Source organism: Rhinopithecus roxellana, chromosome 13, assembly GCF_007565055.1.
Source record: "Rhinopithecus roxellana isolate Shanxi Qingling chromosome 13, ASM756505v1, whole genome shotgun sequence".
In the NCBI taxonomy this organism is placed as follows: Eukaryota; Metazoa; Chordata; class Mammalia; order Primates; family Cercopithecidae; genus Rhinopithecus; species Rhinopithecus roxellana.
Window position 1 is genome coordinate 69905826 of NC_044561.1, and position 22855 is coordinate 69928680.

At 53.6% G+C, this 22855-nt stretch overlaps 1 protein-coding gene across 4 annotated transcripts in view; it reads left to right on the forward strand.

Annotated features, from left to right (window-relative positions):
- Positions 1-22855, forward strand: part of ZBTB46 (zinc finger and BTB domain containing 46) — a 93017-nt gene that overhangs the window by 45940 nt on the left and 24222 nt on the right. For all 4 annotated transcript variants that reach the window (XM_010365242.2, XM_030914476.1, XM_030914478.1 and 1 more), the window contains exon 3: positions 11151-11435. In XM_010365242.2, coding sequence (XP_010363544.1) covers positions 11151-11435 — 285 coding nt within the window. The remainder of the gene's footprint in view (positions 1-11150; positions 11436-22855) is intronic.

Genomic DNA, 22855 nt, shown 5'->3' on the forward strand with positions numbered 1-22855 from the left:
TTACCTTGGGTGTGCGAGTGGTGAGTGAACATGAAGGCTGAGGACAGGACTGTGCACTGCTGCAGACTTTATAAACACTTGGTGTGTCCTACCCTAAACTGAGTTTTCTAAGTTGTGCTGGGACATTGTGACAGCTATGATGTCACCAGGTGACAGGAATTTCCTGGCTGTGTTCTAATCTGCGGGACCACGGTGGTTATCTGTGGTCTGTCCCTGACCGAAATGCCCTTCTGTGGCGCATGAAATTGTGCATCATGACTTTTCCATCATCCCAGAGGGAAACTGTGTCCGTCATAGGGTACTTTTCTCTTGCCTCTATGCCTCTATCCCACCTGTGGGTAAACGCTGTTCTGCTTTGACACAATGTAGCTTTTATTCATTCTCATCTCAGTTGTTGCTGTGTGTCCTGCACTGAGCTATGAGAACCGGGATGTTCAGTGAAAGTTGGTGGCCACGTGCAGTAGCTCAGGCCCAAAATCCCTTTTGGAGGCGCTTTGAGAGCCAAGGCAGGCGGATCCCTTGAGGCTGGGAGTTTGCGACTATCCTGGGCAGAGTGGTGAAATCCCATCTCTAATACAAAAGTTATCTGAGGCCGGGTGTGGTGGCTCAAGCCTGTAATCCCAGCACTTTGGGAGGCCAGGGAGGTGGATCACAAGGTCAGGAGATTGAGACCATCCTGGTTAACATGGTGAAAGCTCATCTCTACTAAATATACAAAAATTAGCCGGGCGTGGTGGTGGATGCCTGTAGTCCCTGCAGCTCAGGAAGCTGAGGCAGGAGAATCGCTTGAACCAGGGAGTCAGAGGTTGCAGTGAGCCGAGATCGCGCCACTGCACTCCAGCCTAGGTAACAGAGTGAGACCCTGTCTCAAAAAAAAGAAAAAAAACCCAAACAAACAAAAAACACAGCAGTTGGTTTAACGCAGCCGGAGGCTGAGTTGTGCTCCATCGTGAGGCTGTCCTGGGTACTGCAGGATGTTAGCAGCAGCCCTGGCCTCCACCCACAGATGCCAGGAGCACCTGCCTTTGGGTTCCCCGTTGGTACAACCGAAAATGTCTCCAGACGTTACTGGTTGGGAAAATCATCTCTCTCTGTGCTGCGTACATGTGGAGAGTGTACAGGCAGCAGGCCAGGGCCAGTGGCCTTTCCATCTGCTCGTGACTGTTTATCATCTTCCACTAACTCCAACGAAAACCTGGGAGGCAGTGGTCCCTGGCGAGAGACCCGGCTTTGGGGGGCGTATTCTGATGTTTACAGATGCGCTGCAGGGTCCCTCGTCAGCACAGGGAGACCCCTCCCACTGGTCCCAGGCCACCTCGCTGTGCGTGTGCTTCAGTCGCTGGCAGGTGCCCGTGCTGGAGGGCTTTATGTTGTAAGAGTCGATCCAGGCACTGAGAAATAGTGCACTCCTCAAGCCTGTGGGCTGAATGCTTTAAATGCAGTTGTCGAGCAGAAGGTGTTTTTAGACTCCAACAAGTGATTCTGGCTGTGTACTTTGGTTAGAGTCTTAAATCTCTTGGGTTTCCAAGGCAACTGTGAAACTCTTCCATTCGATTATTCCGAGTTGCTAAGATGAGGACACAAGGCTGTGAGCTGTGCGAGGACGGAGGATGTTTCTGCCCACGCCGTGGCGGCCAGTGACTCCCTGAGCTGCGTCCTCCGCCCAAGCCCTCAGGCTGGGATTTGGAAGCTTGGGGTTTGGGGGTAGATCATGATCCCGTGGAGGTCAGCTGGTTTCCATTAAAGATTTATTCTATCTTAGAGAAGAGGATGTTTAATTCTCATCCCATTTATAGAATCAAATGCCCTGTTTTTAAAATTTTTTATTCTTGAGACACAGCTTCACTGTCACCCAGGCTGGAGTGTGGTGGTACAATCTCGACTCACTGCAGCCTCCGCCTCCCAGGTTCAAGCGATTCTCCTGCCTCAGCCTCCAAGTAGCTGGGATTACAGGCTCCCACGACCACGCCCAGCTAATTTTTGTATTTTTGGTAGAGATGGGGTTTCACCATGTTGGCCAGACTTGTCTTGAACTCCTGACCTCAGGCGATCCGCCTGCCTCAGCCTCCCAAAGTGTTGGGATTACAGGCGTGAGCCACCATGCCCAGCCACAAAGTCCCTTTTCTTTCTTTCTTTCTTTCTTTTTTTTTTTTTTTTTTGAGTCTCACTCTGTTACCAGGCTGGAGTGCAGTGGTGCGATCTCAGCTCACTGCAACCTCTGCCTCCCGGGTTCGCACCATTCTCCTGCCTCAGTCTCCTGAGTAGCTGGGACTACAGGCACCTGCCACCATGCCCAGCTACTTTTTGTATTTTTAGTAGAGATGGGGTTTTACCATGTTGGCCAGGATGGTCTCGATCTCTTGACCCTCATGATCCACCTGCCTCAGCCTCCCAAAGTGCTGGGATCACAGGCGTGAGTCACTGCGCCCGGCCACAAAGTCCCTTTTCTAAGAACATACGTCAAGTGGTCACCATGGATCATTCGATGTCGATGCCCCAACCCCTCTGTGCATCCTCCTGGCTCCTGGTGACCCTGGGGCCTGTTTGTTTTTAAGAGTGATTTTCTAGGCAGGGAGGACAAATGCATTCTCACTTAACAGCTTCCAAGAAACAGTATGCCTTGAAATTTATTTCTCAGTTACAGCAGTTCACTTCTATGAGAGCTTGTGGGAAATAGCATTAAAATGTGCAGATTCATGTGTGCAGGCAGGCCCATGCCTCCCCAGGCCCTGGCGTCTCCTTCTCATCTGCGGAGGGAGTGCAGTAAGGACCTGAGAGGTGACTGGTGAGGCCTTGATGAAGTGGATATGTAGCTACTGCATGAGAAGATGGTAAAGGAACAGCCCAGGTGCCCCAACTAAATGGCCCCACACATGCCTAAGCGGTGCTGCCACAGTAAAATCTGTGTGTTTTGTAAAGTAAGTGTGTACTTGAACCCTGGTGAGGCAGGAGCTTGACATGTTGGGATTTTTAAGCGTACATTAGAACTGCAGGAGCTCCAGATGGGGGGAGATGGCTTCCCAGGTAGGCAGTGCTGCCTGCAAGCCTCCTGTCTGCTCCGGGAGGGAGTGAGGGTCCTAGCTGTCAGGGTAGGGGGGATCTTCCAGCTGTTTCTTGGACCAGGCCGGCCTGCCTCCGGTGAGGCAGTTTCTCTTCCTTGTGCTGACAGCAGCTCCTTACAGCCCCCAGAGCTCCTTGCTAGGGATAAAGCAAGAACTGGCGAGCAGAGGGGGCCACGGCTCTGTCCCCTTCTGGTGTTCCCCCCTTCTGTCCACGAAGGTTGGGGAGGAGGACCCCCCACAGTCTCAGCCGTCCTGATCACATGAGGGCAGGGAGTTACCTCTGAGGTTACATCCATGCAGGGACTCCTGTCCTGAGTGTGCGTGGCATCTCAGAGACCCTCCTGGCGCCCGGCAGAACGTGAGGTGCCCCCACCTGGCCTCCAGAACACCTTTCACAGTCCGTTTCAGTAGCACGGCAGATCCGATGGTTCTGTTGAAGCAAATTTCCTGCACTTGAGATGGTCTTTTTATTTTTTGGATGGAAGGGTTTCAACCAAAAGATGGCATCATGTGCTTTGGTCAGTAGTGGGGTGGGAAGGACCCTGATCCTACAGATCCCACGGCCGTTCGGGTGGGGTGGGAAGGATGTCCGGGTCCACACCCCGATCCTACAGATCCCACGGCCGTTCGGGTGGGGTGGGAAGGATGTCCGGGTCCACACCCCGATCCTACAGATCCCACGGCCATTCGGGTGGGGTGGGAAGGATGTCCGGGTCCACAGCCCGATCCCACAGATCCCATGGCCGTTCGGGTGGGGTGGGAAGGATGTCCGGGTCCACACCCCGATCCCACAGATCCCTTGGCAGCTCGGGAGATGCTGGGCTTGATCTGGCTCCACACCGCGATCCCACAGATCCCACAGATCCCACAGCCACTCGGGAGATGCTGGGCTTGATCTGGCTCCACACCCCGATCCCACAGCCGCTCGGGAGATGCGATGCTGGGCTTGGTCCTGCTCCACACCCCGATCCCACAGATCCCACAGATCCCACAGCCGCTCGGGAGATGCTGGGCTTGGCTTGTTTTCATCCACTCCCCTGTTCAGTCCTTTCCTGGGAAGCTTGAGAACTCAGCTGCACCTTCTCTAGATGTTTTTGCTTTCAGGTATGAGCAGAATTACCTGCAATCAGCTCTGACCACATTACAGTCTGTTAGGGGAGCGGCTGGTGACTAGGACAGAGACAATAACAGCCTTCACAGCACCATGGCTGTTTTTTGTTTTCATTTTATTTTTCAAAAATTTCTGCTCTCGGCACTGGACAGAGTATTTTTTGTTTTTGTTTTGAGATGGAGTCTCGCTCTGTTGCCAGGCTCAAGTGCAATGGCGCCATCTCGGCTCACTGCAACCTCTGCCTCCCAGGTTCAAGCGATTCTCCCACCTCAGCCTCCTGAGTAGCTGGGATTACAGGCGCTCACCACCATGCCCGGCTGATATTTTGTATTTTTAGTAGAGACAAGATTTCGCCACGTTGGCCAGGCTGGTCTCAATTTCGTGAACTCGTGAACCCCAGCGTCCCAAAGTGCTGGGATTACAGGCATGAGCCACTGCACCTGGCTGTGTTTTTTGGTTTTTTAAAGACAGGGTCTCACTCTCTTGCTCAGGCTGGAGTGCAGTGGTACGATCTCGGCTCACGGCAGCCTTGACCTCCTGGGCTCAGGTGGTCCTCCCACCTCAGCCTCCTGAGTAGCTGGGACTGTGGGCGTGCGCCACCACGCCTGGCTGATTTTTAAAAATGTTTTTTGTAGAGATGTAGATCTCACTATGTTTCCCAGGCCAGTCTCAAACTCCTAGGCTCAGTGATCCTCCCGCCTGGGCCTCCCATGGTGCTGGGATCACAGGTGTGAGCCACTGCCTGGCTCACACTGAACTTTTAACGCAGCCACTCGGCAGGGTGTCCTTGCGTCTCTGGCTTTGCTCCTTGTCCTGGTGGGGAAGGACTCACAGCTGAGGCCGGCAGCAGCGCTGCTCCCCCCCATGGGCGTGGTGCGTGGCACGTGGCGCGTGGGGCGTGGCTGCAGCCTGTCCTGTTGTCGTCCAGATGTGGGTGTTTGGGTGTCGGGCTCAGGGCTGTGAGGCTCTCCTGCGGGTGTCTTTTTAGCTCATGGGTGTGTGTGCTTTTGGCAAGCACCTGGGGGCGTTTATAGGTTACGAGGTGCGCTGGCTCCTGATGGCTGATGTAATAAATTACCAGACTTAGTGTCAGAGCAATGCAGGTTTTGTCTCACGGTTCTCTGAAGTCCAAAGCAGCTGGCAGGGCTGGATCCCCTGGAGCTCAGGGGAGTCCGTGGGCCTCTTTCGGCTTCTGGAAGCCACAGCATCCTTGGTTCATGGCCCCACATCATTCCTGCCCCTTCCCATCCTCACTTCTGTCACCCTCCTGCCTCCTTCTCTTCTGACAGGGACCTGGCGGGTCTGTTGAGGCCCACGTGGCTCCTCCAGGACTTACCGTCATGAGATCCTGAACGGAAGCAGATCTGCAGAGTCCCTTCTGCCACACGGCGGTAAAGCCACAGCTTGGGGGTTGCAGCCTGGGCGTCTCTGCCAGGGCCTCATGGGCTCACCACTGGGGGTTTGCATACGGTAGCCCGGGATTTTGACGAAAATCGCCACGCCTCTTTTCTGGTTTTTTTTTTTTTTGAGTGTCTCGCTCTGTCGCCCAGGCTGGAGTGCAGTGGCGTGATCTCGGCTCACTACAACCTCTGCCTCCTGGGTTCAAGCAATTCTCCTGCCTCAGCCTCCCGAGTAGCTGGGACTACAGCTGCATGCTACCATGCCTGGCTAAATTTTTTTTTTTTTTTTTTTTTTTTGAGACGAAGTCTCACCCTTTTGCCCAGGCTGGAGTGCAGTGGCACAATCTTGGCTCACTGCAAGCTCTGCCTCCCGGGTTCACGCCATTCTCCTGCCTCAGCCTCCCAAGTAGCTGGGACTACAGGCGCCTGCCACCATGCCTGGCTAATTTTTCATACTTTTAGTATGCACTGAAAAATAAGAAGAGTTTTTAGTGATTAGATGGACAAATACATAACAAAGCAAACGCAGCGAAGTGTTAACTGGGGGATCTAGGCAGCAGGCATCTTCACCATTTCATTTTTTCAACTTTTCTCTGAGCGTGAATATTTTCCCAATACAGTGTTAGGAGTAAAAACAAGAAACTATCCAAACTGTACACCTGAAATCTGTGTAGTTTAGGGTATGTAATATATCACACCTCAAAAAAATAGAAAAAAGGGCCTGGCCTGCTGGCTCACGCCTGTAATCCCAGCACTTTGGGAGGCCGAGGCGGGTGGATCACCTGAGGTCTGGAGTTAGAAACCAGCCTGACCAACATGGTGAAACCCTGTCTCTACCTTTTTCATTGTGAGACTGTCTGTAAAAACAAAAACAAAAACAAACAAAAACAGCGTTAACCATTGTGGTTCAATGTGGTTCAATTCTGAGACTCCTCTTCATGGTTTTTTGTTTGTTTGTTTTGAGATGGAGTCTCTCACTCTTGTTGCCCAGGCTGGAGTGCAATGGCATGACCTCGGCTCACTGCAGCCTCCACCTTCCGGGTTCAAGCGATTCTCCTGCCTCAGCCTCCCGAGTACCTGGGATTACAGTCACCCAGAACCACACCTGGCTGATTTTTTTGTATTTTTAGTAGAGACGGGGTTTCACCATGTTGGCCGGGCTGGTCTCGAACTCCTGATCTCAAGTGATCCGCCCACCTCGGCTTCCCAAAGTGCTGGCATGACAGACGTGAGCCACCGCGCCCGGCTTCTCTGTGGTCTTTAACTTGCATTTCTTTGATGGCTGATGATGCCATTCATAGATCTTTTTTGGTCAAGTGTCTGTCCGGGTCTTTCTGCCGTGTTTCCTCGTGGCGGCCGTGAGGCACCGGCCGAGTGAGTGTCGTGGCTCAGCTCGCAGTCGTGAGTATCGGGCGCCTGCTCCGCATCCGGGTCCCTGCTTTGGGGAAGTGTCTGTTCAGATCTTCTGCCCATCTTTTATTACTGAGCGGTGAGAGTTCCTAGGTGTTCTTGTTCCAAGTCCTTCATCAAGTATGTGCTTTGCAAATCTTTTCTCTTGGCCTTTGGCTCACTCCTTCCTCCCTTCCTCCCTTCCTCCCTCCCTCCCTTCCTTCCTTCCTTCCGCAGAGTCTTGCTCTGTCGCCCAGGCTGGAGTGCAGTGGCACAATCTTGGCTCACTACAAACTCCACCTCCCGGATTCAAGCAATTCTCCTGCCTCAGCCTCCCGAGTAGCTGGGATTACAGGTGCCCACAACTGCACCCAGCTAATTTTTGTATTTTTTTTTTAGTAGACACGGAGTTTCACCATGTTGGTCAGGCTGGTCTTGAACTCCTGACCTCATGATCCACCTGCCTCAGACTCCCAAAGTGCTGGGATTACAGGCGTGAGACACCGCGCCCGGCCGAAACCCAACTTTTAGCATGGGAGAGTTCTTTCTGCTTATCCTGATTTCTTTTATGTGTTTTTCACCTTAATTTGTTACAATAATTTATATTTAAAATTGGGTGATTTTGGCCGGGCACGGTGGCTCGTGCCTGTAATCCCAGCACTTTGGGAGTCTGAGGCGGGCGGATCACCTGAGGTTGGGAGTTTGAGACCAGCCTGACCAATGTAGTGAAACCCCGTCTCTGCTAAAAATACAAAAAATTAGCTGGGCGTGTTGGCAAGTGCCTGTAATCCCAGCACTTTGGGAGGCCGAGGCGGGCCCATCACAAGGTCAGGAGGTCGAGACCATCCTGGCTGACATGGTGAAACCCCGTCTCTACTAAAAATACAGAAAGAAATTAGCCGGGCGTCCTGGCGGGCGCCTGTAGTCCCAGCTACTCAGGAGGCTGAGGCAGGAGAATGGCGTGAACCCGGGAGGCGGAGCTTGCAGTGAGCTGAGATCCGGCCACTGCAGTCCAGCCTGGGCGACAAGAGCAAAACTCTGTCTCAAAATAAATAAATAAAATAAAATAAAATTGGGTGATTTTTATTTGAAGCCTCTTATGAGCTGAATGTGCACCCCCCACACTCGTGTGTCAGAGCCCAGCCCGCGTGTGGTGCGTGTGGGGAGGGCCTTGGAGGAAGTGATGAAGTCACAGCCAGGCCCTGATCCCTGAACACGCTCGTGAGAATATAGCACCCACCACCCACTCTGCTCCCAGACTCTGGGGAGGGGCCCTGAGGGTTCACCTGCCACCGTCTGCAGGTCAGGAGGGGCCTCACCAGACACCAGGTCTGCTGGGACCTTGACCTCGGACTTCCCAGTCTCCAGAGTGTGAGGAAACTAATTTTCGTTGTTGAGCCGCCCTGCCTCTGGTGTTCTGTCATGGCATCCCAAGCTAAGACAAAGCCCTAACGTGAGTTTGGATATAACCTGTACATTTAGTTCTCGAAATGCACAATTCATATGATGTATCATTGAGGGATTTGCAAAAACATATAAAAAGGAGTCTAGTTTGGAAAAATATAGTAGAGTTTGGAAAAATATCCTTTAAAGGCCCCAGAAGAAGTCATAGGTAGCTTGATGGTCCGAATGTCACCATCCCCGGAGACTCCCACCTGCTCCTGCCAGGCTGGACTCACCCCGTGTGCTGCCTGAGTGGGGGCCCTGTGCACCTGCCACACCCAGCTTTCAGCTGCTGGGCCTCACAGCACCACCCTGAGTGGCGTCTGTGAGCGACGTGTACGTGTTTGTTCCAGGGGTGTTTGCAGACGTCACCTCTGCCTCTGCTCCAAGTTCCCCCTGCCTCGTGCCACTGTGTTTCTGTGGTTCTGATCCCGATTCCTGTCAAGGACCACAGTGGAAAATCCATTCTCTTGCTGTGGGAAAATATCTGCAAGTCCTCATCACTCAGCATGTTCTGGGGAGTTTTGAGGCCCTGCATACAGCCCCGCAGGAGGGAGGCTCCTCCATGAAGCCCTGGCTGGCGGGAGCTGACACTCGGAGGAATATGTTGAACTTGTGACTCAAGTCGTCACCTGTTGTTGTTGTGGTTGTTCAGTAGAAGCTTTGTTGAGAGATGATTCACACACCATTCACCCGTTTAAAGTTTGCAGTTCAGGGGTTTTTGGTATATTCACAGTGTCATGCAGGGATCAGCACAATCCATTCAGAACGTTTTCCTCAGCTCAGAAGGAAACCCTGCCTCACTTAGCCCTCACCTGAGACCCCTCCCTAGCCCCTTTTTGCAGCCATAAATCTACTTTCTGTCTCTCTTGATTTGCCTGTTCTGGATATTTAATGGAAATGAAATGGCGTGTGGCCTTCTGTGTCTGGCTTTGTTTACTCAGCAGTTTTCAAGGCTCCTCTGTGTGGTTCTGTGTCTGGCTTCGTCCGCTGAGCATGTTTTCAAGGCTCCTCTGTGTGGTGGCCTGTGTCTGTTCTTCAAGCCTTTTCATGGCCACATAATGTTCCACTGTGGGAATGGACCTTGTCATGTGTATCCATTCATCCATCGATCGACTTGTCGACTGTTCCACCTTTTGCCTGTTATGAATAAAGTGCTAGGTGCGTCCTGGACAAGGTTTTCTGTGGGCTTTTGTGTCTTCATTTCTCGTGGATATCCGCATGCCTACACGTGGAACTGCTGGGCCACGTGGTGATTCCTGTACGTGACGTTGTGAGGACCTGCCGACCTGCTCCCCAGGAAGGGTACTGTGTTGCACTCTTACCAGCAAGGTTCCAGGGTTCTGATTTCTTCCCATCCTTGCCAATATTATCTGACCTTTTTTTTTTTGAGATAGGGTCTCACTCTGCCTCCCAAGCTGGAGCACGGTGGCTAGATCACAGCACACCACAGCCTCAACCTCCCAGGCTCAAGTGTTCCTCCCACCTCTCAGCCTCCTGAGTCGCTGGGACCACAGGCGCGAGCCACACACTCAGCCAATTTTGTTTTAATTTTTTGTCCTGCTGTGTTGCCCAGGCTGGTCTTGAACACCTGTTCTCAAGAGATCTTCCCATCTTAGCCTCCCAAAATATTGGGACTACAGGCGTGAGCCACGGTGTCTGGCCTGACTTTTTATTTCCAGCCATCCCATTGGGTGTGTGATGGAATCGTGGTGTGTGGTGGAATCGTGGCGTGTGGTAGAATCGTGTTGTGTTTTGCGTTTCCCTAGTGATGAGTGATGTTGAGCATCTCTTCATGTGCATCTTGGCCATTTATACGTCATCTTTGGACAAATGTGTAGTAAGATTTTTTGTCCATTTTTATATTGAGTTACAGTATTAATCTTTTTATTATCAGATATATAGGTTGCAATTTTTTTTTTTTTTTTTTTTTTTTTGAGACAGAGTCTTGTTCTCTTGCCCAGGCTAGAGTGCAGTGGCATGATCTCAGCTCATTGCAACCTCCGCCTCCTGGGTTCAAGCGATTCTCCTGCCTCAACCTACTGAGTAGCTGGGATTACAGGCATGCACCACCACGCCTGTCTAATTTTTGTATTTTTAGTAGAGGGGTTTCACCAAGTTGGTCTTGAACTCCCAACGTCAGGTGATCTGCCCGCCTCGGCCTCCCACAGTGCTGGGATTACAGGCATGAGCCGCCGCACTCGGCCTGAAGCGCAGACATTCTAATTTTGATGAGTCCAATTTATTTTGTTGCTTGTGCTTTTAGTTTTGTATTTAAGAACCTATTGCCAAATCTGAGATCATGCGGATTTTCTTCTAAGAATTTTATAGATTTAGTTCTAACGTCATTGATCCATTTTGAGCCTCTCCTTGTCTTTGAGAGATGGAAATACTGCCGCCCCAGGAGCCTCTGACTCTCAGGCCCCCAGCCCTGGAACCGGGCCTGGAACCAGGTCTGCAGCCCCTCATCCAGGGAGGGCAACCCTCATTACCAGGGAGGGCAACCCCCATTGTTCTGAGTTGAGCCATCCTCCACCACTGCCATGGGGCCTGGGTGGGCATGAAAGGCCGGGCTCGGCCGAGGCTGTTGCATTGCTGGGGCAGGTGCCTGGCCCCCAGGGTGGGCTGGGCTCGATGCTGCTCTGTAGCTCAGGCTACATTTACATCGTAAATTTGTCACCTGTCCCACTTGGAGAGTCTGGGAATGACCCATGTGTCTTCTGACGTGTATCCCTCTGTCCCCAGATGCGGACCTGTCCGTCACGGAAGCCAGCAGCTCTGACAGCCGAGGAGAGAGGGCCGAGCTCTATGCACAGGTCGAGGAGGGTCTCCTGGGAGGAGAAGCCAGTTATCTGGGCCCTCCCCTCACCCCGGAGAAGGACGACGCCCTGCACCAGGCCACCGCAGTGGCCAACCTGCGCGCGGCACTCATGAGTAAGAACAGCCTGCTGTCGCTCAAGGCCGACGTGCTGGGGGATGACGGTTCCCTGCTGTTCGAGTACCTGCCCAGAGGGGCCCACTCGCTGTCCCGTAAGTGCAGGCCCTGGGGGCCGCTTGGCTTTGGTGTGGTTTCGAAGGCTGAGAGTTGCAGGTCCTGGGCCAGGATGAGATGAGGCTGAGGGTCTGTCCCTGCTGCTCGGCCGCCTGCTGACCTCCCTGTTCCGGGAGGTGGTGGGGCGGCGTCCCAGCCAGGACTGGCCTCTCGGTTCCACAGAGAGCTGGCTTTAGAGTGAGGAGGGCATGGAGGCGGTTGTGAGGGCGGCGCGGCGGGCAGGGGAGTAGCCCAGTGCTTGCTGGAATGTTTCTCACCCGGAGTCGTTGGGCGGAATGGGAGCCCGCCGGGGTTGCGCAGGCTCGGCGCAGGGGCCGGGGGTCTTTGTGCTCCAGGGACGGGCTCAGGCGCCCCCTGCCGGCCCCTCTGTCGCCTCTGTGCTGAGGCTCGTTTCACGCAAGGGAAATGGGGACGGCGATTGCACTTGGGGGCCTCACCTTGTGTTGCCTTCGCTGGATAATGCTGGTGGCGTGTGACTTTTAAAGATGCGTCAGATGTTGTGTTTAAAACGTAAATGTCCCCTGCCGAATCCAAACGACGACGCCCCTGCTGAGATGTGGCCAGAGGTTCAGTCCCTGCTGCCTGTGGGGCTCCCTCCGGACTGACTGACTTCCCGACAAGACGGGGGCACTCGGCTTTAAGAGTTTAAAAAAAAAAAAAAAAGCAAAGGGGCCGGGCGCAGTGGCTCACGCCTGTAATCCCAGCACTTTGGGAGACTGAGGCGGGCGGATCACGAGGTCAGGAGATCGAGACCATCCTGGCTAACACGGTGAAACCCCGTCTCTACTAAAAAATACAAAAAACTAGCCGGGCGAGGTGGTGGGCGCCTGCAGTCCCAGCTACTCGGGAGGCTGAGGCAGGAGAATGGCGTGAACCTGGGAGGCGGAGCTTGCAGTGAGCCGAGATCACACCACTGCACTCCAGCCTGGGCGACAGAGCAAGACTCCATCTCAAAAAAAAACAAAAAAAAAAACAAAAAACGAAAAACCCACTGCAGCCAGCCCCCAGCCAGCTGCCTTCTGGTCTCGTGCTCACGTGAGGCCCCTGGGCAAGGCCCGGTGCTGGCACTTAGTGCATAGTTGGTGCTCAGCGTGCGGCTGAGAGTGAGTGAGGTGTGTCCTGTTTCTCTCCAGGGGAGGAGGCAGTGAGTTCAGGGTGTGAGAGGCTCCCACCTCCGTGGCTGGGGTCCAGGCGTGCTGAGTGGCGTGGACCCATTGTTTCCTAAGTATTGAGTGAAGTGAAGGAAACGTGCCAGCCGTCCTTGATGCTGGGATTTGGGAAGTGTGTCTCTTTCTTTACGCTGCTCTAAAAAACAGTATTTTTACAACTTTGTTTTCATGAGCACTAAAATATCCTTTCGAATTTTCGCGTTGGTGTGAGCACTGATGCCAACTGTTTGTGGGTAATAAAGACTACATGTGGAACGTGGTGTTCACCTTCCTTTTATTCCGCGTACTCAGCGAGGAGCTGCGGCCGAGGGGTCTTGGCCCCGAAAGTGAGGCCCAGGGCTGAGCGCTGCACAGACAGACAAGCTGCGAGCTGGGCTTTCGCAGACGTCCTAAGGCTGCACTTCCCACATCTGAAAAACGGGGCGGGGGGGTGCTACTTACACAGCTGTTGTGAATTCAAACAAAATAGTGTTTCTAAAATACCGAACACGGTGCAGGCAGAGCGTTTGTGATTTATGTTCCAAAATGTTGGCCCCGTCCCCTCTCGAATGCAAAAGTGTACTTGTTAGCAGAAATGGTTGGATTTGACCAAACCCTGGGGTACTGGGACCTTTCCAGGAAGGGTGGCAGGGCACGTAGGCATCCTGCAGCCGGCCAGATGGAGTGCTGGACACGTTTCGTGGGCATCAGGAGGGACAGGCTGGGTGCGGCCAGCGACCCGTGCCCATGGGTGCGGTTGGAGGGGGATGCCGGGCCTCCCTCACCACCCTCCCCTCTGACCACCTTTTCACATGGGGGGCTTGGGTGCTGTTTCCTCTGGGTGCTCTCAGACCGTTGTATACACTCTTTCAGGGCAGGGACTCCAACACACCCAGTTCCTGTGCAGCCCTGCAGGTACGGCTGGTGCGTCTTGGTCGTTCAGAATGACTGTGGGAGCCTGGGCAATGTGGCGAAACCCCATCCTTACAAGAAATTGGCCAAGCATGATGGCGCCTGTGCTGTAGTCGCAGCTACTCAGGAGGCTGAGGTGGAAGGATTGCGTGAGCCCAGGAGGTCGAGGCTGCAGTGAGCCGTGATTGCATCACTGCCCTCCAGCCTGGGCCACAGAGTGAGACCCTGTCTAAAAAAAAAAAAAATGTTGTTGGACTGGGGGGAAGTGATTTGTTTGTGCTTTTTCTACTGTTTCTGTGTCTTGACAGCCTTCCCTGGGTATGGCTCCGTCCATGAAACCTTTGGTGATTTGTGTGTGCAGTAGATGGGGCCGGAGGGCACGGCTTACCCCAAGATGTCCATTTCACCCGCGGCCGCTGAGCCGTGGCCCCCGGTGCCAGTGTCTGACCTTGGGAACACACACCCCAGCTCGGCCGCTGCGGCCCTGGCAGTTTCTCCCCTTCCTCCTCGGGGCTTTTCTGTTCCGGGCCCCTCCTTTCAGGAAGCGAGCCCCTGAGCACGTGGGGGGAATGGCCGCGGAGCCCGAGGCTGGGACCTTGAATGGTTCTGGCTTCTTCCCAGGGCCTCTCCCTGCAGTGAGAGTGCTGTGACCTCTGCATCCTGAGTGTGTCCTAAATCCTGAAGGTGGGGTGAGGGCACACCCGTCACTCCTGGGTGTGTTTGTGTGTGGGTGCATGCGGTTTTTTTTTTTTTAGAGACAGGGTCTCACTCTCTCGCCGAGGCTGGAGTGCAGTGGCACTATCGCGACTTGCTGCAGCCTCTGCCTCCCGGGCTCCAGCAGTTCTCCTACCTCAGCTTCTCAAGTAGCTGGGACTACAGGTGGGTGCCCCCACACCCCACTTATTTTTATATTTTTAGTAGAGACGGGTTTCACCGTGTTGGCCAGGCTGGTTTCGAACTCCTGAGCTCAGGCAATCTGCCCACCTCAGCCTCCTAAAGTGATGGGATTACAGGCGTGAGCCACCGCACCTGGTCCCATCTCACTCGATTTTTAGTACAGCTGTGACTAATTCCAGGTGAAGTTGGCTGGTGGGTCTTTTGTTATTTCTCTTAAGTTCTAGCCTCCTTTTTAATATTCTAAATTTTTCACCTCTCTTGTAAGAATTTGCCCTTTTGGGCCAGGTGTGATGGTTCACACCTGTAATTCCAGCACTTTGGGAGGCTGAGGCAGGTAGATCACGTGAGGTCAGGAGTTTGAGACCAGCCTGGCCAACGTAACGAAACCCTGTCTCTACTAAAAATACAAAAAATTACCCAGGTGTGGTGACAGGCACCTGTAATCCCAGCTACTTGGGAGGCTGAGGCAGGAGAATGGCTTGAACCCAGAATGAGGAGGTTGCAGTGAGCCGAGATCACGCCATTGAGCTCTAACCTGGGCAACAAGACCAAAACTCAGTCAGGGTGGGGCGGGGCGGGGCCGGGGGGAGAATTTTCCCTTTTGTTTTCTGTAAATACAGTTTAGAAGTTGTCAGCATCCTTCGCTTGTTGGGCTGTGAACTGGATGACCCAGACGCCTGCCCAGCAGACAGAGAGGCTCTAGAACTCGGCAGGGGACAGGTTATTTTAAAATGTAATTTTCTGGCATCCTGCGTGGCTCCTCCCTGTTTTCATCACGCACTGAGGTAAATAATAGAAATACTTAGAAAAAAACTTGGATTTTCCAAAGTTCTGTGGTCCTCCCTCACTGCCGTAGGCATTCTGTCCCCGACAGGTGGTCCCGCAGAATCCTTGCGGAAGCAAACCATGGACACCGGCGCCTGCGTCCAGGGAAGCCTCAGCCGAGGCGCCTCAGTGTGATTTGAAGGTGAGGTCCGGGGGCCTGGCCTCTGTGGGGGCTGCTGTGGAGGAGGGACTCCTCAGAGTTCATGGAGCAGCCCCACTCGCTGGTACCTGGGTAGACACCGATCGGGGGAGAGAACTGAACTTCGGAGTCTGACACCGTCTGTTGATCTGAAGCGTTTAACTCATGGACTTCTAATTCTCTCAACACCGTGCGGGAGCAGCAGGCCCGATGGGACCCCATCGCACCCTTCTCTCCCTTCCTGCCTTCTGGAGGGGCATGGACACAGAGCCGTGTCCTCCCATTGCTGAATGTGGGGGTGACTGTGGGGTCGGCGAGAGGGGGCAGCTCACTGTGGCTTGTGGCGTGGCCCCCCTATCCTGTAGCTCCGGAAATTCGACCCTGAGCCCCGGGGGCCACCTGCTCCTCTCCTCCGCTCCATCAGAAGAGAGAAAACAAGAGCTGCCTCGGCTGGGCGAGGGCCCCCAGTACCCTGCCCTCAGAGCGGAGGGAATGCAGCTTCAAGTCAGGCGAGCTCTGAAGAGGGGCTGGGAGGGCAAGTGGCCCCAGCTGTGGTTCTAGGGGCCCCTGCTGTGGTTCTAGGGGTGTGGCTGCTCTGCCAGGCGTGACCGGTCCTGACTTGCGACCTCCTCCTGGCGTGGCCCCTGCTGTGGTTCTAGGGGCGTGGCTGCTCTGCCAGGCGTGGCTGGTCCTGACTTGCGACCTCCTCGTGACTTGGCCCCTGCTGTGGTTCTAGGGGTGTGGCTGCTGTGCCGGGCATGGCCGGTCCTGACTTGCGACCTCCTCTATGTGCTGGTTGCAGGCGATGAGCATTTCCAGGGTTAGGGCCTCTTGTTAGCGTGGTCTCTAGGTGTCCCGTCGAACGCATCTCCCAGTGGCCTGGCGTGCTGTGCAGGAAACGGGGACACGGCGGTCCTCACTGTGTGTCCACTGCAGCTTTGTGGCGCGGGGTGGTGGGGTGGGGATCCCACCACCTGCCCGGTTCTCCTCATCATGAATGCACCGTGGTTGAACAAATACGGCCCGGCCGTGGCAATTTTGCACAAGAATGGGATGGTGGTTGCAGATTTCTGAATTTAGAGAACCATTAAATATGCAGGCAGCAGGCACAGAGCAGCCGACACTCAGAGGGCCTTTGGGAATGGTTCTGGAACATTCTAAAAAACTGAACTAGTTTCGTTGGATTTGTAGGACAAATAATTTTGGCTTGGCTGTTAAATTAAACAGATGGCAGTTTCATTAGTAGACCACTAATCTCTGACATCCCTTTCAGAGGACTTGCTGTACTTCTCATTTGATTCCGTTGAACTTTGCTCTGCTTACTTTTATTCCTTTTTCAGCATTTCAGCAGTAGGCTGGCCTCCTCCCTGTTAATAGTCATTGTTCACCCAGTAGAAACCATGAAAAGTGTCATTTAGGCTCAGAACACGGCTGCCCACAAGTTGTGCTGGGCTGGCGCTGACCTGGGGCCTTGAGGTGTGCACTGCCTTCATGTCTGCAAACAGCACAAAGATGCCGACTTCACACAGACAAGAAGAGGATGTGCCGCTGGCTGGCCGACGGCCGGGGACAGGAGGCTGTGAGCCCCACATCAGCCGTGCCTGGAAATGTGGGACGCGGCCTCTGGAGTGTTGCCAGTGTAACCTCCCTCACTCTTTTAAAGAGTCAAGGATTCTAGGGACAGCCATGGTGATGCGGTCCCGCCTCCCGTGAAGCTCATCCCAGCTCCCTGCAGTCCTTTCCTGGGGGCACTGCTTCCGGCCGGCTCCTTACTGGAGAAGGTGGCTGAGCCCAGGCGTCAAGAGGCGTTTTGCAGAGAACAGTCGCAGCTTGTCTTTGTTTTGGTTGTGGTTTAAAGACTGTTTCCCTCTGGTATTTAGAGGATGAATCGAGAACTTTACCTTGGTTCTGGATCGAGACTGGAATCGTGAACAGTTACCGACCAAAGGGATTTGGTGGACATGCACTTTGAGGCAGCCCAGGCCGGCGCGCCTTGGTGTTCTCATCAGGAGAGCATTTCTGCAGTCCAGCTGTGTTCACACTCCGACTCAAGAGAGACCCAGCCTGGAGAAGTCACGGGTGGAGACCCCAGGCATTTGCAGGTCGGCCAGCTGATCAAAGCACTTGAACACCTGCCTCCAGCGAGACCCCCGGGTCATCACTGGGCTCGCACCGCATACCGGGAAGATCATCGGTGCTTCTGGAACTCTCTAGAACCCAGCGGCTGGTACGCGTTCCCGTGGGTGAGACTCCTCCTTTCCTGTGTTCCCAGGGCCTGGGTCCCTTGTGAGGGTCACTGATGGCAGAGCAGAAGCCCTTCCAGCCTCCACCCTCCACCCTCAGAGCCACAGGATGGGCTCTGGGGAACCACCAGACCCAGCCCAGGGAGCCGGCGCTGCCTCCCCCAGCTCAGGTAAGACACCAGGGTGGCCAGCTTTGTCTGGGGCAGCTGGGCCAAACACTTGGGGCATGGTGACCCTGACACCCATGTGATCGTGGCCACGACCCAGATGAGCCTGGGCACCTCCAAGGAGGCTCTTTGGTGGCACCTGCTCTCCATGTGCCCTCCTCTCCCACCCTCAACTCACCCAGGTACAGAGAAAACCCATTTTAGGCCGGGCGCGGTGGCTCAAGCCTGTAATCCCAGCACTTTGGGAGGCCGAGGCGGGCAGATCACGAGGTCAGGAGATCGAGACCCTCCTGGCTAACACGGTGAAACCCCGTCTCTACTAAAAATACAAAAAACTAGCCGGGCGAGGTGGCGGGCGCCTGTAGTCCCAGCTACTCGGAGGCTGAGGCGGGAGAATGGCGGGAACCCGGGAGGCGGAGCTTGCAGTGAGCTGAGATCCGGCCACTGCACTCCAGCCTGGGCGACACAGCGAGACTCCGTCTCAAAAAAAAAAAAAAAAAAAAAAAAAATCCATTTTAGGTCAGCCGAGTTACTCTCTTTTGCAACAGTAATTGTTCCACTCCCACAGCGACAGGTTGTATGAAGTTGAATTGGTTTTTATATTTTGAGCAATTTTTTTCCCCTAACGTAAAGACATTCAGTTCATGTTGCAGTGGGATGGCTGGAAACATCAGTTCCTAGAGTGCAGTGGTGGTGGCCGGTTCCTTCCAGGCCTGGTCACTGCCCGTTTCTGGCCAAGCCCCGACTCAGAGGCCACTGCCCCAGCCGGAGCCGCGCAGAGCCCTGGTGGAAGGTGTTCTCCTTCCTGTGCCTGAAGTCGCAGGGTCTTTTCTGTAAAGAAAGGGCCATGGGGCGTGTTTGCCTCCTTGGAGAAAAGAAATTCTTTAACAAGACCTCAGCCCACTTTTTTTTTTGAGATGGAGTCTGGCTTTGTCGCCCAGGCTGGAGTGCAGTCGCGCGATCTTGGCTCACTGCAGGCTCCACCTCTGGGATTCAAGTGATTCTTCTGCCTCAGCCTCCCGAGTAGCTGGGACTACAGGTGCCCCGCCGCCACGCCCAGCTAATTTTTTGTATTTTTAGTAGAGATGGGGTTTCACCATGTTAGCCAGGATGGTGTCGATCTCCTGACCCCGTGATCCGCCCGCCTCGGCCTCCCAAAGTGCTGGGATTACAGGCGTGAGCCTCTGCACCTGGCCTAATTTTTGTATTTTTAGTAGAGATGAGGTTTCACCATGTTGGCCAGTCTGGTCTCGAACTGCTGACTGCAAGTGATCCACCTGCTTCAGCCTCCCAAATTGCTGGGATGACAGGCATGAACTGCCTCAGCCTCTCACAGTGCTAGGATCACAGGCGTGAGCCTCCTCGGCCTCCCAAAGTGCTGGGATGAGCCTTGGTGCCCAGCCTCAACCACACATTTTGGATTTTGAAATTAATTGCTGTTGCTACACGAGTCATTTCTCACAGGATAGTTTTGGTGGCAGGTGTTAATGTTTTGTTAATGCATATTTTTTTTAGTGCCTCTTCATTGAGAATTAATTACAGTCTTCCTTTCCAGATGGCTGTTGACAGGCTGTCTTTGTAGCGACTGGACAATGTCCCAGGTGAGTAAGGGTGGCAGAGCATCCACCTAGAAGTCTTGCTGCTTTTATCCCATCCTGACGGTCTATAACTTGTCTGTCTCTGGTTCTAGATCAACACTTCTCATGGCGTGGAGAGCTGGGCGGAGCAGTCCTCTTCCAGTGTTGGCACAAGGGTGGGTTTCTGCAGGGCCTGTGGCCTGTCCAGGATGCCTGAGGAGTCTCCTTTCAGCCCAGGCCTGGATGGACTTGCCCAGCCCTGGGAGCAGCCAGTGTCAGGACGGCTTGGCCTCACCTGGAGCTCCTTGGGTGCTGACAGCTTTACCCTGAGGCCAGCTAAGGAGCCCCGTGAAGCAAGTGACAAGCAAAGGCACCTGCTGGAAGTGGTTTGGGACAGAACTGTGGGGTACCTCTGGTCTGTGTGCTGGAGCCAGCGTTTGCATTTGCCTTGATGCTGCAGCCAGGGCATTGGTGTCCAGGTCCCGGTGGCCAGCTAGGTGCAGCTGCTCATGCGCAAGAACTCTCAAGTGTGTTGGAGCAGGGGGGAGCTGGGTGACGGCACAGCTGCATCGGGGAGGGGACGTCTGCAGAGAGCTGTGACCGGGAGCCGGTGTGTGCCTTTCTGTGGTCATTTCTCGAGTCCTCTGCCGGCCGCTGCCAGGTGAAGGCGTCTCCGTGCCCAGCTGGTGGGCAGGTGGGGCAGGTGGACCTCCAGCTTCTGCCTGACGGGGTTCAGATGACCGAGATCCCACGGGATTGCCAACACGTGGGGACGGGGGCTTTCGGGGACAGGAAAAATGTCCCCATCCATGGGAAGTGGAGCCACACAGCTCTGACCCAGTGACTTTCTCGGAAGATCTGAGGACACAGCCTGCCATGGCGTCCTTGGTGGTGTGTGCCTGGCATGTGCGCGGCGCTCCAGTGTTGGCGTGGAGTTACAGGAATGTGCTGCTTTCCTTGTCAGACGAATTAGGTTCAATGTCAGCTTTCTATTCAGAGCAGGTGGTTGTGGACTTGTTGAGCTCTGGGGACCCAGAGCAGCAGGTGGGCTCAGGAGGGAAACAGGCATCCCCCATTCCAGATTCTGGAATAACCAGAAGTGCCATCTGGCAGGGAAAGTGGCGTGTCGAGGGAGCCCACTCCCAGGCCAGAGACATCCCGCAATCTGCCCAACAGCCCATCCACTTTCCGGAAGGTCCCCATCTTCACTCAGCCAGTGTCATCTGCTGGAGCCTCCCCTAGTTGCTCAAATCTTTATTCCTGAGATGAGTTTCTGAAGATGGAGAAAAGTGGGATTTCTAGCGAGGTTTGGGGCATTTTACCAAAGGTGACTGCGCTCTGCTGGCATCTGCGAGAGTCGGGAGAGCAGTCCACACAGGCCGCGCCTTCTGAGCTGCCAGACACCTCTTTATGCAAATGCCTGTTGGAATTGTAATGTCAGTCGTAGAGAAAATGAAACTTTTCTTTTTTTATTGGTCAAAATGGGATCTCTTGGTCGGGCGCAGTGGCTCATGCCTAAAATCCCAGCACTTTGGGAGGCTGAGGCAGGCGGATCACGTGGTCAGGAGTTCGAGGCCAGCCTGGCCAACATGGTGAAACCCTGTCTCGACTAAAAATAGAAAAATTACCTGGGGCTTGGTGGCGGGTGCCTGTAATCCCAGCTATTCAAGAGGCTGAGGCAGGAGAATCGCTTGAACCCGGGAGGCAGAGGTTACAGTGAGCGGAGATGACGCCATTGCACTCCAGTCTGGGCAACAGGAGTGAAACTCCCTCTCAAAAAAAAAAAAAAAAAGATCTCTCAGCTGTTGGACCTGAGATGATATGTCTCAACCTGGGCACCGTGACAGAAGAAACGTGTGGCATCTGACTGTGAGATTAGTTCACGCCTAGGCTCTGCCTTCATGGGTGGGGCACACCCTGGTGCTGTTGAAGCAGAGACATCAGAGGCCGTACAACGACTTTGCCCTTTGCTCTCCAGGGTGAGCAGCAGGTGGGCCCAGCAGGGAGAGAGTTGTCTTGGGGGATTGATAAGGAGGCCTGGTTGTAGAGATTCTCTCCGCACCATTTTGCTGAAAGAGTTTAGTTAACTTTTTGAAAACAATTTAAAAAGTGTAGACATGTGCCATAGAACCTAAAAAAATATGTTCATGGCAGATAGTAAAATGATAAAGGCTATAAGAACATTTTTAGAATAGATAGCAGTATGACTTTATCCTTCTGACATTCTTTCCCCTGAAACTACACAGACATTCATTCAGCATATAAAGTTTTCAGGCCAGGCGCAGTGGCTCACGCCTGTAATCGCAATACTTTGGGAGGTTGTGGCAGGAGTACTGTTTAAGCCTGAGAGTTCAAGACCAGCCTGGGCAACACAGGGAGACCTTGTCTCTACAAAAAAATTTAAAATGAGCTGAGTGCGGTGCTATACATATGTGATCCCAGGTACTCGGAAAGCCAAGGAGGGAGGATCGCTCAGGCACAGGAGGTTGAGGCTGCAGTGAGCCGTGATTTCACCACTGCACTCCAGCTGGGCCACAGAGCAAGACCTTGCCCAAAAAACAAAACAAAACAAAACAAAAAAACCAACACACACAAAGATATTTTCAGCACATTCACTTAAATATTTCTTCTCCTATTTTGAAATATTATTGCTTAGAGATTAACTTCAAAGAGATTTTTAAAAAATGTATCAGTAAGTAACATTAGTCTTCCTTAAAAAGAGAATTTCAATAATAAAAGCCTGGTTCTTTCTTTAGGTCCCTTCATTGCCACAAAGCTCGCTTCCTGTCTACAAAATTCATTCTGGGTTTCTTGGCATTCACCATTTTCACAAAATGTGAATGGCCTCACAGACCTGGGTGCCCATCAGTATAGCAGTCCTGTGTGTCTGTGTGTGTCTGTAGAAATTAAGACCTCAAGCTGAGCACAGTGGCTCATGCTGGTAATCCCAGCACTTTGAGAAGCTGAGGTTGGAGGATCACTTGAGCCCAGGAGTTCAAGACCAGCTTGGGCAACCTGGTGAAACTTCATCTCTACAGTTACTCTGGAGGCTGAGGTGGAAGGATCGCTTGAACCTAGGAGGTCAAGGCTGCAGTGACCCCTGATTGCACCACTTCACTCCAGCTGGGCCAGAGTGAGATCCTGTCTCAAAAGAGAAAAGAACCCCACACACATAACCCATCCGGGAAGGGGGCCAGTGCAGGTGGGACAAGGCTGTGATCCTTGAGAGAAGAGAATACAGACGAGCTGCCCTTCACCCCAACAGTGTTGCTGGCATATTTCCCAAACCCTGGAACAGGAAGTGGAGCCTGAGCGGACGGCAGTGTACGGATACAGAGATTGTCCTTCAGGGTAGCCAGAGGAGCCGGGACTTCAGGGGTAAAATCCCAAAAGGCAAGAAACAAAGAGGAGGACCCCAACCTCTGCATACAACTGCCCCCCACCCCAACCCTCTAAGCCACACACATACACACGCACACAGAGCAACACT